Source organism: Pithys albifrons, chromosome 4 (genome assembly GCF_047495875.1).
Source record: "Pithys albifrons albifrons isolate INPA30051 chromosome 4, PitAlb_v1, whole genome shotgun sequence".
Classification (NCBI taxonomy): Eukaryota; Metazoa; Chordata; class Aves; order Passeriformes; family Thamnophilidae; genus Pithys; species Pithys albifrons.
Window position 1 is genome coordinate 28,816,479 of NC_092461.1, and position 15,199 is coordinate 28,831,677.

General features: G+C 46.2%; 1 protein-coding gene across 9 annotated transcripts in view; it reads right to left on the bottom strand.

Annotated features, from left to right (window-relative positions):
- The window catches only part of ADGRB1 (adhesion G protein-coupled receptor B1), a 304,676-nt gene that overhangs the window by 35,228 nt on the left and 254,249 nt on the right, over window positions 1-15,199 (bottom strand). For all 9 annotated transcript variants that reach the window (XM_071553750.1, XM_071553757.1, XM_071553756.1 and 6 more), the window contains 2 exons: window positions 12,233-12,299; window positions 8,099-8,184 (listed from right to left, as the gene is read on the bottom strand). In XM_071553750.1, the coding sequence (XP_071409851.1) occupies window positions 8,099-8,184; window positions 12,233-12,299 (153 nt within the window). The remainder of the gene's footprint in view (window positions 1-8,098; window positions 8,185-12,232; window positions 12,300-15,199) is intronic.

Consider the following 15,199-nt stretch of genomic DNA (forward strand, 5'->3'; position numbering starts at 1 on the left):
CTTCTCTGACCCTTTCACTCTCAGACAAGGATATTGCCACAAACAGTTGTTCAAAACTTCTCAGATTTCCAAAAGCCAAGAAAAATGGGCAAAAGGATCTATTTTGCATGCCATGCTCTCCCAGAAATGAGTCCCTGGAACCTTTGGGAGGTAACCTGGAGAGGGCAGGAGCAACCCCAGCAGGAACAAGGCAGGGACATCCTTGATGTGTTCCCTACCAAACAACTCTGGCTCATTCCAAGTCAGAGAGGAGCCAGGAATTCTCAGGGCATGTAATTCACACTGAAAGACTCCAAAACTGAATGGCCAAGCCTCTCCAAGCTCTGGAAGGATGAAGGCCAGCAGAATGGTGGCAGGGGCATGAAGCACCAGCAGGGCTTTGCCTTTTTGACAACCTCATTTACAATAGATTTGGAGAAGGAAAAACAGCAAAAGTTCAGCTGCAGAATGAAGGGGATGACAAGAGGAGATGAGGCTGAGAGAACTAATCCATGTGTTGCTCAGTGGTCCCTCTGCAAGGACAAGAGCCTGGGACACTTCAGGACAAACAATAAAACCAGTACTGGAACCTGTCATCTGAGGTCTTTAACTGCTGGGAAACCAAAGACATGTCCTCTTACAAGAGCCCTCTAATTTCCATCAATCCACTTTAATTAACCAAGAAGGATGAATAGGAGATCTGGCTTTCATATCCCTTCTTTTCTTTTTTTTTTTCCTCATGTGGAGATGAATCAGAATATGTGATTTATCACAGACCAATGTCAGACAGTTGCAGGTGAAGGATTTGAGACTGTTTAACTTTTAAAAGGAATTTACTATGAACAGAAAGCCTCTCCTATTTGTCTAATTTTTTTAATAACAAATCTGCTGGTTCAGCTCTTCTGCTGTTACAGGGATCCAAAATGCAGGGACCTGCTAATTCCAAACTTGTGGTACACGTGTCTGGACCAATTCCATCTCCCCATCTCAGCTGGACACAGTTCAAAAGGTGAGTAAATAACTTTAGCAATTAAAAATAAGGGAGATTTTGTTTAGTTTTTTATTTCACAGAGGATACCACAGAGTCACAGGATGGTTTGGGTTGGAAGGTGCCTTAAAGACCATCTCATTCCAACCCCTGCCATGGGCAGGAAAACCTTCCACTAGACCAGGTTGCTCTTGGGCTTTGATTTTCTTTTATCTTTCTACATCTTGAGATTTGGCACTCAGCTGCCTCTTTTAGTGTAGGTTAATTAAAGGCAGGAGTTTTCAAACTGCAAATGATCTGAGACAGTTTCTTTCACACATCGTACATGTATTACTTTAGACATCAAAATCCAAGTATAGCATCACTTGGAAATGATGTAGATAATAAAATCTCCAAAAGGGAAGGAAGAAAGACAAACCATCCCTCACCACTCTCCCTCAAACCTTAACCTTTGGGAAAAAAGCCAACCATATAAATAGCAACAATTTCTCCAGCAGAACAAAGCTCTGACATTCTTTTTTTTTTTTTTAAACTAACTCCGGAGGCATCTAAGAGGAGATTTAACAGCATTTGACTTTTGTAACTCAGAGCTATGAAACACTTTAAGATTTTGAGAATTAATTCCAAGTGCTTTTAGGGGCTCAAAAGAGGCAGTCAACACATATCAAATCAGACCTGCAGCCCTACCAGGTACTAAACTTAAGTTTAGCATTTTATAAGAGAAAAAAACCCCAACACTTAGAAGTGATTCACCAACTCACTTAAACCATACTCAGTGCTCTGGAGTAAAACACTCAAGCAGATGCTTAAGTGGTTGGCAAAGCTGGATTTTGAGGTCCTTGTCTAGCTCAGAAATGACTGGAAATCACATCTTTAAGCCTGTAACTCCAAAAACTAAATTCAGTGGAGGAATTAATCCCATACACAGCTTGCAACAAATGCTGAGTCCCTTTGTCTTCCATGGGCTGCTCACATGCTTAAATGTAAGCATGTCATAAAGGGTGTTTCAGGATCCAGGCCATCAGCTCCAGGGATGCTGTAGGAGGAGCCCTACACTACTCATGGCCCACAGAATGAGGTCAGGGAGAGCTGGGGATGGGGGGAGGTGGGCAGGAACACGGGGAGAGAAAACAAACAAGGGCTGGTGAGTGCAGGGAAATGGAAGAGGGAAATAAAAGAAACCAAAAGCAAAAAATAGAAAGGAAAAAATAAAAAAAGTGGAAAGAAAGAAAGAATGAAAGAAAGAAAAGAAGTTGAAATTAGAGGAACTAACATGGCGTTACTGGTGGCTGTGGCCGAAACTTCAGCAGAAGAAACTACTCCACACTTGGAACATTTGAGCGTCATCCCGTAAAGGGGCACTGCCATCTGACTGCAATTAAAACCAAAAGACTGAAACAAAACAAAACACTTCGCTCATGAGCACAAACGCAGAAAGGAAAGGGCACGAGAAGCCAAAAGAAAGAAAGGAAGGAAGGAAGGAGAAAAGGGAACCAACCAACCATACCCAGCGTGGAAAGAGAAATGAAAGACAGGCAGGAGGAAAACTCTCTCATCTGTACCACTCCAGATGCGGGAAATGGGGGGGAATGAACAACTCAGAGACGTGGTGGTGCCACTGGAGAGGGTGGAACTGTGTTGGTTAGTGTTTTCCCAGGTTCAGGGTGTCTCTCTCTGGCACCCATGGAAGAGAAACCAGTACTGCTCTCCCAGTCTCCACCTCCTTCTTTTCATTTGGGTTTTTTGGTTTTGGTTTGGTTTTTGGATGTTTTTTTTGAGAAATTGCTTTTTTCCCTTCTGGCCTTTTGATTCCAAACCAAAAAAGGTGGCAGGGTTGTGCAGTAGAAGGCAAGAAGTAGGGCTGTGGGGACTGTGCCTGCTTATCTTCTTTCCTAAAGCAATGCAAGGGATAAGTCACACATTTTCTGGGACTGGGATACCCACATGGCACCAGGAGAGAGGCCACTCTTTGGCTGCTTCATTTGTGAGGAAGGACAAGCCAATGGGACTGTTTATGTCCTGGAAGTCAAGCATGAGCTTGGGTGTTTTGTAAGACCACCAACCTGCTCTGAAAGGAACTGGACTGGCTGAACACTTCTGAGACATTTCTTCTCTCGTATCTTGTTTTGGAGATGCAAACATATTTGGGATGAACCCTGAGACTAAGTCAGGTCTGTTGTTCCCACTTTTTCTGCAGGGGATCAACCGGGGCAGGGTGGGCTGCAGGAATAAGGGGCGGCAGGGATCTGCTAAAGGGAATATCCACATGATTTTTGGGAGCTGATGTGTGTGAACCCACCCAGCTGATGAGGCAGCTCTTCCTCAGGAGCCCAGAAGGTCTATTAGCTTGGCACTGGCCCTAATTATTCCAGAATTTACTCATTTGTGTGCACTCTCTGATCTGTGCAGGCAGACACCCCCATCAGGTCTGGCTCAGAAAATGGGAAGGAGTCTGCAAAACATCCCACACACCCACATGCAGTGCCTGATACCTGAGAAGGCAGGAAATCACTGCCAAAGGACAGTAGGTGTGTCACCCTTGGGTGGTGGTGGTGGTGCAGTTGGTGAGGGGTGATGTTTGCCCCAACCTGGAGGGGGTTTTACAACCCTACCCTGCCCAGGAGAGAGAGCAGGCAACTTCACAGATCATTTCTTAAACTTTTATGGCTCTGTGTTCAGTCTCAATGCAAAAAGAAATCCTCATGAACACCAACACAGCATTATCAGTGGGCCCAGTGGTCCACTTTCAAGTGGCTATTGATTGGTCTTTTAATTAATTACAGTGACATAAGTCACTACTCCCTTCCAAAATAATGACTCAGGTATCCCAGAGACACTTTCAGCCTTCAGACACAGAGGAAATTAGCTCCTGTGTCCACAGATAAATATCTTCCAGGAAGGATGGTGTAAATCCAGTGAGGACAATTGCTGAACCAAAGATAAAGTGGGTCTTGAGAGGCATTAAGTGCTCGACCCTTAAAAAAAAAGACAGCTTATCCCCAAATCTATAAGCCACAAAGAACAGATAAGCAGAGAGACAGAGAGAGGCAGAGATAGGCAGCAAAAAGAAAAAGTAGATTGATTCCAGGAATTTGATGGAAAACTGTACCAGAAAAAACATGAATGACACTGAATCACAAAGAACTGGCCAGAAGACCACTGTGACACACAACTGTAGCTGCTGTTGGGTGTATTTATGCAGAAAGTTGTAAGCAATAGGCACAGATGTGGACACATTTATATTCTGATTTGTTCTGGTTGGGGGCACAAGGTTGTTAATACACTGAATTTCCGTGGCAGGTTTATATTGGCGCCTGTACGTATGAAAGGGCAGCTAATGAAATAATCACAGTGAACGATGCATTCCGTTAATTCAGTTTTCTCTGCTTCCTAAATATCCACAGACAGCTCACAGACTCATCTGGTGTGTTCACTGGAGCCTGGACTTTGCTCCCTTTTACTGAGCAGTGGTTTACCCCACCCACAGCACAAAGAGCAGGAGCGCTGCTTCCAACATGACCCATTCCCAGATGAAGGGCAATCCCAATCCCTTCTGATTTTAATGGAGTTATTATCTCTCCAATTACTTTCTTCTCTGTGCACTGACAATCCAGCTCTGTTACACCCCACCAGGACAGCTGTACAGAGAATATTTCACACAAGGTATCGGGGCAAACTTTCTTGAGTCATTTCTGTAATCAAGAGTGAGATAAAAATAGTAAAGTTCCTCTAAAGGGGCAAGTTGGAACAACTAAACCAGGCTCTTGTCTCTCTCCAGTAGTTACAGAGGAAGCCTAGAGAGGTTTAACTCAGCAGGCTAAAATTAGCCTGGGTGAATATTACCCTATGGTCTCGTTCTTCTTCCCTGGCTGTGTGAGCACACAAATGCTGCTGCAGTGAACGCTGCCTGAATAAATTTAAAATTCATTTTAAAGCCTCCTGACATTAAAACATCCCTTTTTGGTAGCACTGTCATCAGCAGAGCTCAGACACTGATGGTGGAGTTGGCCACCACAGCAGACTCTTCTGCTGGGAGGTCCCTGGATGGTTTTCTCCTGTTCCTGGACAGGTTTTGGGACAGTTTGGAGCTTTTCTCCAGCTCTCCAGGCAATCACCCCCAGCTTTGTCCAGCCTGGCTTTGTGATCCATCTAGAAAGTCACTGCCACTACAAAGTCAACGTTTTCTGACAGATGTGAAAACATTAATCACAGCAAATTCCTCTGCTAAGCACAGGGCAAACCCTACCATGTCTCAGGTATTATTTCATGAGATCTGTTAGTACTGATGTATTTGTGCCAACCAATCTGTGGAGTGGGTGTGCTGGGCTCTTCTTAGTATCCAACAGCTCTTTTTTACCCCCTATTTTTGGGGTTTTTTTTCCCCTTTTTTAATCATTTTACAACACTGAACCATACTTCTTGCCTCTGCTAAAGGAAACCCAACGTTTCTTTATACCATCTCCTCAGATCCAAACATCTCCAAGGCCATTACTCGTTCTGATTCTCTCCAGATCTACCTTCCAACACGGTTCCCAAGCCCAGGCCAGAAGCAGCTGAACTTCTGGGAAGTTAACTAAGGGAAGGGGCACCAGGGCTCTCAAAAGTGCTCCCACACTCTCAGCAGGTGCACTTGGGAAAAGAAAACAAAATCATCGAGCACAGAGAAGGCTTAAAAGTGCTGCACACACACACACATGGACACAAAAGAGGGAGGGAAAAAGAGAAAAGAAAGAAAAAACAAAGAACATCAGAAAAATGACTTTTTTGTTGTCGTTGTTGTCGTTGCTTTGTAGGTTTTGTTTTTCAAACACAACTCAGAGTGTGATCAATAACCAGCTGCTCTGTATAAAATAAGGTCATTCTGTGAGGAGTTTGGATTAGAGAGGGAGGGACTGAGCGACAGCAACTCGCTGCTTCGTTGATCCAATAAAGCATTTATTGCAGCGCTGCCTTTCAGGTGCGATTCCCTTGCTACAGACTCTGCCTGAAGTCTGGCTGTTCTCTGGAGTTCTCTCTTTGTAAAGAAGGCATCACCCACAACAAAGCACTTGCTTCTTGCAGCTGCTCAAAGCAATGCACCAAGGTCACTCCTTCACACGTTTTCCACTCCAGCAGCATCTGATACCTCTGATCATCCAAACATGTTGTCTCCTTTTATTATCACAACTGTGGCACTGCTCAGGCATCAAGATTCCCCTTTGCTGCCCTGAGGGACCACGTTGCTTGGCCTTACCAACACTGAAGATTAAACAGGAACCTTAACAGGTTGCTGTTTTTCTCACAGAAATCATTGAATCATTAAAATTGGAATAGACCTCCAAGATCATCAAGTCCAACCTGTGACCAAATAGCACCACATCCACTAAACCTTAACTCCAAGTGCCACATCTACTTGATTTTTTGAACACTCCCAGGAATGGTGCCTCCACCACTTTCCTGGACAGCCCATTCCAATGACTGACAACACTTTCAGTGAAGAAAGTTTTCCTAATATCCAACCTCAATATTCTCTGGCACACCATGAGACCATTTGCCCTTGTCCTGACACTTGTTACCTGGCATAAGACATCAACTCCCACTTCACCACAATCTCATTTCAGGGAGTTGTAGAATGGTAAATTCTCCCCTGAGCCTCCTTTTTCTTCCAACTTAACACCCCCAGCTCCCTCAGCTGGTCCTCACAGGACTTGTGCTCCAGTCCCTTCTCTGGACATGCCCCATCACCTCAAGGTCTTCCCTGTAGTGAGGGGCCAAAAATTGAACACAGGATTCGAGGTGCTGATGAGACTTTGCTTCTACTCTCAGTTTTGCTGCCACCACTCAATTAAAAACCTCTTCCACCACAACTAATCAATAGTACAATGACAGGAATATTGAACCTCATCTATATTATGTGCCTCAACCCTCTGAGATTCAGTGGAGATCTGTTCTTCCCTCCCTTTTACTGGCAGGATATATCCTGTATCTCCTCCACCAGCCTCCAAAGCTTTTAGACTCTGCCTGTAGCCTTGTTACAGAGTCACCAGAACATCTCTTGCTCTCCTCATCACTTTTAAAACAACTTCTTCCTTCAAGAATACAAGTGCTATATCCTCAGTGATAAACCTAACAGGCAGATGAGCTGACACATCCCTGCCTTTCCTGGCTGCAGGTAAGGACAGTTTCTCTGACTGTAACAACAAGCCAAGCAAGGCAGTGGCAAATAACACACATGAGCCAGGCTGAGCTGTGCTTTTGATGTGACTCAGAGTGTCAGTGTGCCATTTCTGACCCTGGCTTGGAGCACAGCTCAGGGATGAAGTCTGAGCACGCTACAGACTCGTTTCTAGAAAAGATGAAAGGGGCTCTCATGCTGCTGGGAATGTTGATAATGGCAAAATATCCACTGTCAACAGAGTTTGGAAGTAACCCAACAGAGAGCCCTGCACAGCAGCTGCTGCCCCAGCCAACCCCCAGAGACACCAGGGGGGTGAGGACTGTGGAGGCAGCTCTTTGATTTATACTGCAAAGAGAAGCAGGTAACACAAGCCCCAGGCTTTGCTGATGGAGGCTGTGCAGAAGGTAAAGGACCTCAGGTGGTAGCAGATTTCTTCCTTGCAGAAGAGGTTCTTTACCTCCTCTTTACATGTGCATCCACCTCCTGATCTGTTCATTGCTAGACCTCCAGAACCCTTCCCTTATAACATCCCTCTGCTGTCCCTCAGCCACCTGCCAAGCAGCGGGCATGACTTCTCTGTCACACAGCACATGCCACATGCCACACTCAGCAGTGACCGGTCCCTGTCTGATCCAGCTGCTGCCTCCAGGAGTCAGTGACAAGAGCCACTCTGCTCGCCCTAATTTTTGGGAGGATCCATCAGCCTGGGCTGAAGCCATTTTAACAAAGAGATGAACTTTTATCCTTCCTCCATAGCAACCCAGTGCTGCTTCTTGGACTTTTTGTCCCTTCTGCACTGAATGACAAGGTAAAGAGATTAAATCAAGTGTGCGTATTTTGGGTTTTTTTCTGCCTTTTCTTTTTGTTTGCATCTCCAATCTCTTTTTGCATTCCTTGCCAGGTTATTGATCACAACCTTGGGTATTTTTGTTTCTTATTTTCACTCTTTACTTAGATGTATTGATAAGGCATACCCTGCCCGTTCCTTCAGTTTCTTATCTGTTATTCCATCTTTGGATACAAGTTTGTTAAAAACCAGAATGCCAATAACCATGTTCACCTGTCAAAAGAGAAACAACACACAGTTTTTTTCTCAAGTGGCTCAGGTCAAACTTGGTAGCACAGAAGGTAAAAACCCCAACATTTGGCAAATGAAGTTTTCCCATTTCTCCCAAAGCCAGGTCACACTTCTGCAGGCCACCACCCCTTCTGTCCCATCTCCACCCCATCCCACCTCCCCTGGCCATGCATCAGTGAGCTCAGGAGAGCAGAATGCAGCTGGCAGCAGATAACAGAGGTCTTCAAATCACAGAATCATTAAGGCTGGAAAAGATCGCCATGATCATCAGGTTCTACCTTGCATGAGGTCTCCACGAACCAAGACAAACCTGTAAATTGCTCAGATTTCCAAGTCTGAGCAAGGACAGTTGCAGGAGGTACTGCAGGTGGCACAGCACATAGATCAGACATTTAGTCATTTCCCAAAAAATCAGTGGGCAGGACCATGCAGTCCTGTAGTCCCTTTTTTTTAAGGGTGAGAGCATGGATAGCTGTCTCAATCAGGTATAAATATTCACAGTGAAATACAGGCTCTGCAGAGCTGAGGTCTTGCAAAGTGATCCTAAACTCCTCACTGTGCCCTTCCCAAGTGCCTCCACTGCTGCCAGCTGCATCTGCTCCGCAAACCCCCTCCAAACCTCAGCAACACATCAGTGACACATGAGCACCACCCCCTCCATGGAGGCAGGGCACTGACGGTGGAAAAAAGTGACACTCTCCTGGTTTTGCTGTCAGTGAAACATCTGGTGCTGCAGAACCATGTGGTGGATGCTGTTTTACATTTTAAGGCCAAATTCAGAGATGTGCAACGTTACATGTTCACTGAGGTGAGTAATAGACCCTTGAGAGGTGGTGCTAAGAGACCTTGTACAGCACCTGGCCCAGAGGAAGGGAGATGTCTGCTCTGCCCTAAATCAGCCTCAAAAGAATGAGCAAAATTCTTCATTTGCATTGCTGGTTTGAGCAGGGCACGACCCAGCTCATTGCTGGGGAGCCACAGCTGGGAATCAATGGAAAAATCTCAGAAATAGCAGTTATTTTCGTTTGCATCAGCTGCTGGGTCAGGGGATTGCTTTCCACAGCTGTGAGCCCATTTCTAGAGCTCACCATGGTATTGATTTAGAGAAACAACACTGGCAAGTCAGACACAGCAATGCAGCCCAAGATCAGTAGGAAACCAAAGCCTAGTTAGGTGCCTGGAGAGAGAGGGAGCCCTTGGAATTCACTGATCCTTCTTCACTGTGCTGGAGGCTGGTGAGTGCAAGAGAGATTTTTCCTTAAGGTGCAGCAAGGCAGGAAGAATAAAGGGGTTGGAGCGTGGCTGGATCTCTCCTGGGGCTGTGCATCCTCATTCTTATGGAGCAGGAGAGATTACAAACAACAGCTCTACAATGGTTTTTTATAAATAACTTATTTTATCCTGTACATTGATCATCATGATGAACAGCCTGCTCTCATCCTGGCTCCTTTTCTTTACTAAGTTAGGGATATACTCTTAAACAGAGCCACTCTGAATGACATGCAGAGCAGCTTTACTTCTTTGTCTCTTAGATAATACCCACAAGCAAAGACTCAAGTGAGAGATTCCTTGAGACAACCACTACTTGACCACTGATGATTCTGCCCTGTCACTATGAGCCTCTCCCTGCCTCCAGCCAGCACAAAATTATTCCCAGGTTGCTCCTCCTCAGCTGGATGTGTAAAACTGCTGCCAACAGCTCTGCATTCCAGGCTGGTGGGATTTTTAAAGATAAATTTCAATTCTGCAAACATTCAGTGTCAGTGGATTGACTGCAAGTTGTGAATACTGGTGAAGCTGCAGGCCAACCACCTTCACAGTATTATTTTTATGTTAAGATATTCTCCAAGGCAAAAGCCTTTTTCCAGTGGGGAGAATAATAAAGGAGGGTGTGGAAAGAAGGTTGCTGTGTATTACTACAGGTAATAAAAAGTCCTGCTGGTAGGAGAACTGAGTACAGAGATGCTTGAATGGCTTGGGAAGAGGTGACAGGCACAGCTGGAGCCAAGGCAGCTCTGTGCAAAGTCACTTGGGCCTCTATACACTGAATTTTGAGTGAGAAAGAGCTCAGACTCAGAGACAAGTCCCACCTTGGCCTGTGCACCCCTGCACAACAGCAGCTGTGTTTTCTCTGGAGCAAACCTGTCCTGAGAGCAGCAGAGCTGCACATCCCCTGTACAGCCCTGTAAGAATCCTCTGTTGAGCCAGTTGGACTGGCTGTCCCTGGTCATTCTGTCCCTGACCTCCTGGGATGTCCCTCCACCACTGACATGGCCAAGCTGAACTCAGGGAAAAAGCACACAGAGAACCAACAGCTGTCCAGCCTTGTGGACTGTGTGTTCCACTTCTGGCTCTGCTAAAAGCCACAGTGGGAATTTGAGTAGCTAATTGAGCTAATCTTTTTTGCAGGTTGGCATTTATGAAAAGGTTTTAAATGGTTCTTTTTGTCTTTCTCCTTCCCCAAGCTCCTCGGTATCTACAGCACTTGGGCAATATTCATTCATCACTTTAGCCAGCAATGAGTCAGGAGGTCTAAGCTAGGGGTGTAGGCTCTCTCTTGGTGCTGACCAGGGACAGACACCCTCAGAGATGATTCACCACTTCCTAATAGCAGCTGCAGAAACCACCATTTGCATGTGCTGACCTCTGTTTAAGGACATCTCCATTTCCAGTCTGATGGTGGGTGAACACTGAGATGCCAAAGGGAAAAAGGCTCCTGTGTTTTCATCACACTTTAAAAATGCAAAGGGAAAATGAAGGATTACCTCCCTTGTTGTTGGCACAACAAAAGCAAGATGGTTTGAGGCAGCAGTGACTCCCTCTTCTCTGGGCACCACCAAAGCTTCCTCCCTCCTAATCACTGTGTCACAATCCCACGCTAAAGAAGACCTTAACTGAAAGCAGTTTTGATTTATTGCAGAGGAGGGACAACCAGTGGCTGGTCCCTTTGTCATCCTGATGAAAGGACGGCACCAAGGTAGTTTGATGTGCAATGACAGCTGTGAGAATAGAGGCAGCAAGAGGTTTTTTTGTAGTTATTCTCCTGCATCTCCTGCTGTGGGACATTTAACCCCCCAGGCACTGCACAAAACAGAAGCCTGACCCAAAAAAGACATTGTGAGTGTCACCAACCCCATTCCTGTGGGACACTTGGACCTCAGAGGACATACTGGACCAAACACTGGGTTGGAGAGAAAACAGGCTGCCACTCACATATGGAGGCTCAAGTGTGGCTTTAAACCCATCTGAAATTGCTCCAGGAGGGATTTCCTGGAGGACCAGCAGTTCTCAGAGTCTTTCAACCCTGACAGTCAAGATTTCTCATGGACAGTGAGGCTTCAACAGCAGAGAAGCTTGAGGAAAGGGATGTTATCTCTTGAGTGACACCTTAAACTCAAATAACTGGCCAAGATTGGTGTTGGTGCTGTGTTGTAGTCATGGGACAGTAGAACCCACTCCCATCATACAAGAGCTGGTGGGACAGAATTTAGGATTGTTTACTTTAACTCTGCTATTCCCTTTCAATTAAAAGCAAACATGGCACTCTGAGGGTCATTAAGGACCCCCTTGGCACTGACTTGAGTATCTCCAATCCACCTGCAAACAAGGGAGCTGCTCCCACACAACAGCCAGCTGGGACAGACCAGGAATAAAAGCTGGCTGAGAGGGCACAGCCCAGTCTGGAGGCAACCAGGAACAGCAGCTGCTGAAGGAGTTAATGTCAGAGTTTTCCACCATCATCCTGCACTTCCAACCAGACAGGGCAAAACCAAAGTAAAGCATTAATCAGATGTTAGGGGGACATCAGTGAGGACAGAGGTGGAAGGCTGAGAGCTCAGGCACATTATATATTCCAGAATCAAACCCATCCCAAATTGTTGGCTTCTAATGCTTTGCTCCTTACTCCTGAAGGAGGAAGCTACTGAAAACATGAGTGGAAATAAAGAGGGGCATTCTTGGATTGAAAGAAGAAGGAGAGTGCTATAGACAAAGAGAAAAATCAAAATAGCTTTCAGGCAATCTCAAATACCAAAACGACAGCAGCCGCTGGTCCCACGAAGGCGTAGAGGAGCCCTCCCTCCAACGACAGCCAGCAGCTGGAAATGAAGAGAGAAAAGGAAGTTACCCAGGGGCAAACATCCCTGACAGGCACATGTTTGCTTCTTGCCTTTGCTGGCAGAGTTCATCCTAGGGGGTGGTGCCCCATGGCAAAAAATCCCCAGCCCTCAGACTTTGCCTCAAGAGAGTTTTGCTTCCCGTTTCCCCCGAACTTGCATAAGGCTCATGTCCCTGGGGAGCTGCCTGCAGAGTGGCATTTGGCTGGGCAATGCATGCAAAACTAAGGGCAGTGCTCTGTTTCAGGTCAGGTCCTGGGAGCAGCTGCATCATTTTGCTGGCAAGATGATGCTCTTGTCCTTCTCACTCAGGCAAAGGAGTAGAAAGAGTGGGAATTGGCCCTTATTTGCCAACCACTGTGTCTGCTGGGGGCTCACAGCTCCAGGAGTGCAGGACGTTTCTTCCTCTGGGTTCTCCCTGTGAGTTGGCTGCTGGGGGGAAAGTCTACAACACAGCAGTGAGGTGGGAATTCATAGCACTCCTTAAGTGGAATCTCTTATGGAATGAGTTCAAAGTGAGGTGTGTGGTGCCTCCTCTGGAAATCACCCTGGAACCTGACAAGAACTTCCTCCAATGGCCATGAGTGGAATTTATGCTCCTGAACTGCCTAGCACAGAGCCAGTCACTCTTGACATTTCTAGTCAGAAGAGATCAAACTAAAAGAGTCCAGGATGATTCTGTGAGGCATCTTTATCTAAACAGGTGAATCACATCCTGACATTGATTGTCTGGACCAGAATTTCCTCATCCAAGTAGGCAGTGCACCAAACCCAGATGGAGACATCACTGGGGAGATGACAGAATCAGAGAATGGTTTAGATTGGAAGAGACATTCAAGATCATCTATTTCTAAGCCCCTTGCCATGGGCAGAGACACTTCCACTAGACCAAGTTGCTCCAATCCCCATCCTTGGACACTTCCAGAGATGGGGCAGCCACAGATTCTCTTGGCAACCATGAAAAGGAATTCAAGCTGGGCCTCTGATGAAGTCAATTTACTGGTTGGAGTGTCTGGAGCTCCTTTGTGCTGCTCAGCAGGTTTTCTCCTGACATCCTGCAATCCCTCCATGCTCCAGGCATCTAATCCTGGCACTGGCATCCAACTGGCAGGAGTGGAATGGATTGAGATTCCCCTCCTCTGACAACTTCAGTTTAAAGCCCTCATCACTAACTGGAATGCAGGATGAATCCCATCTCTCACAAAACGAGGGTGAACACACTCCTGGTGTCCCCACAGAGCACCTACTGCATTCTGCATTCACACACAGCGCTCTCTGCACATCCCCAAACTGACAACCTTGGTGTGAAGAAACAGCAGGAGAAATCTCACCCCACTCCCATCCCCAAAGCAGAGCATCACAGAGGGTCTGTTTAGCCAGCAGGGATTAGGACAAGGGGCAAATGGCTTTAAAATGAAGGAGAGTTGATTTAGATTAGATATTGGGAAGGAATTCTTCCCTGTGAGGGTGGTGAGAGCCTGGCACAGGTTGCCCAGACAAGTCGTGGCTGCCCCATTCCTGGAAGTGTTCAAGGCCAGGTTGGATGAGGCTTGGGGCAACCTGGGATAGTGGAAGGTGTCCCTGCCCATGGCAGAGGGTTGGAACAAGACACTTTAGTCCCTTCAAATCCAAACCATTCCTGAATCCTTTGTTTTTCAGTTTGACTGTAAAGTCGGGAAAGAAACACTTTTCCACTGTGAGAAGGACAGAGCACCACCAAAAGATAAGCAGAAGAGTTGTGAAGTCTCCATGCTTGGAGACATTCAAAAGCCATCTGGGCATGGTCTTGGTGCAGCCAACTCCAAGTGACCCTGCCTGAGCAGCTGCTTGGACCGAAAGACCAGCAGAGAACCCTTCCTACCTCGACAAGTCTGACTCTGCAACAGCCACAGACAGCAGCACCAGGATTGAAATTTCAATTTTTTTTTTAGGGAATGCAGCAATTGTGAGCAGGGACACAGAAACCTGGTACTTCAGGGCAAGGGAAGATGTGAATTTACACCGTGTCAGCAGCCCCACGGGAGGTTTGCACGCCCTGACAACAAGGCAGAACCGCAGAGAAAATGTGTGACAAAGTAATCCTGTTTCAGCAGGAAAGCACCGTGCATTTAGCACAGGAGAGGAGCAGGAAGCCACAATGGAGAGAGGACTTTTCTGCAAGCTCTTAACCCAGCTCACCCTGTAGGAATTCAGTTACATGTCCCTGCTCTCAGCAACATGGTTTCATTCTGCATCAGAAGCAAACTGATGCTCCCAGGGGAAAAAACAGCCTTGCTGGAAACATTTCAGTTTCGTTGATCAGCCTTTTATGGGTTTTTTTGCATTAATTCTGAGTTGCAAAGTAATGTTATTTTTTTCACCCTAAAACAGCTGTGAAAAGGCACTGAAAAAGTATTTCAAATTAAGAATTGAAAGCAGGACATTCTGGTTTTGACTGAGATCTGCATCTTGTTTATGTCTAAATTAAACCTGGACTGTGTTAATCAGTTCTGATTTCTTCCTGATAGCCAGTTGCTCTGTCACAAACTGTCTGAGCCACTGTACTAATAAAATGAATAATCAGCTGAGGAGAGAGGGAATGAAAGTGAAGCTTTGGAGGGTTGCAGTAACTGGAGCTCTCCCTAAATACAAGAAGAGGGCTCCTAAATCGCAGTGCTTGTTCAGACCTTTTTCTCCAATGCTACATCCTAATTTTGAGATTCATTTTTCTCAGGGAGTCTTCCAACTGATGGCTCAGACCAAGAAAAAGGCTGACATCCTGCACTGCAGGTAGTGATGAGGACTCAGGTTCTCATCCCTGTAAGGTCCCTGTTCCCCTCTGAGCACCAGGATTTGGGCAGGTGAGCTCACACCCCACCGAGTGCTCCTCATCCCTTCTGACT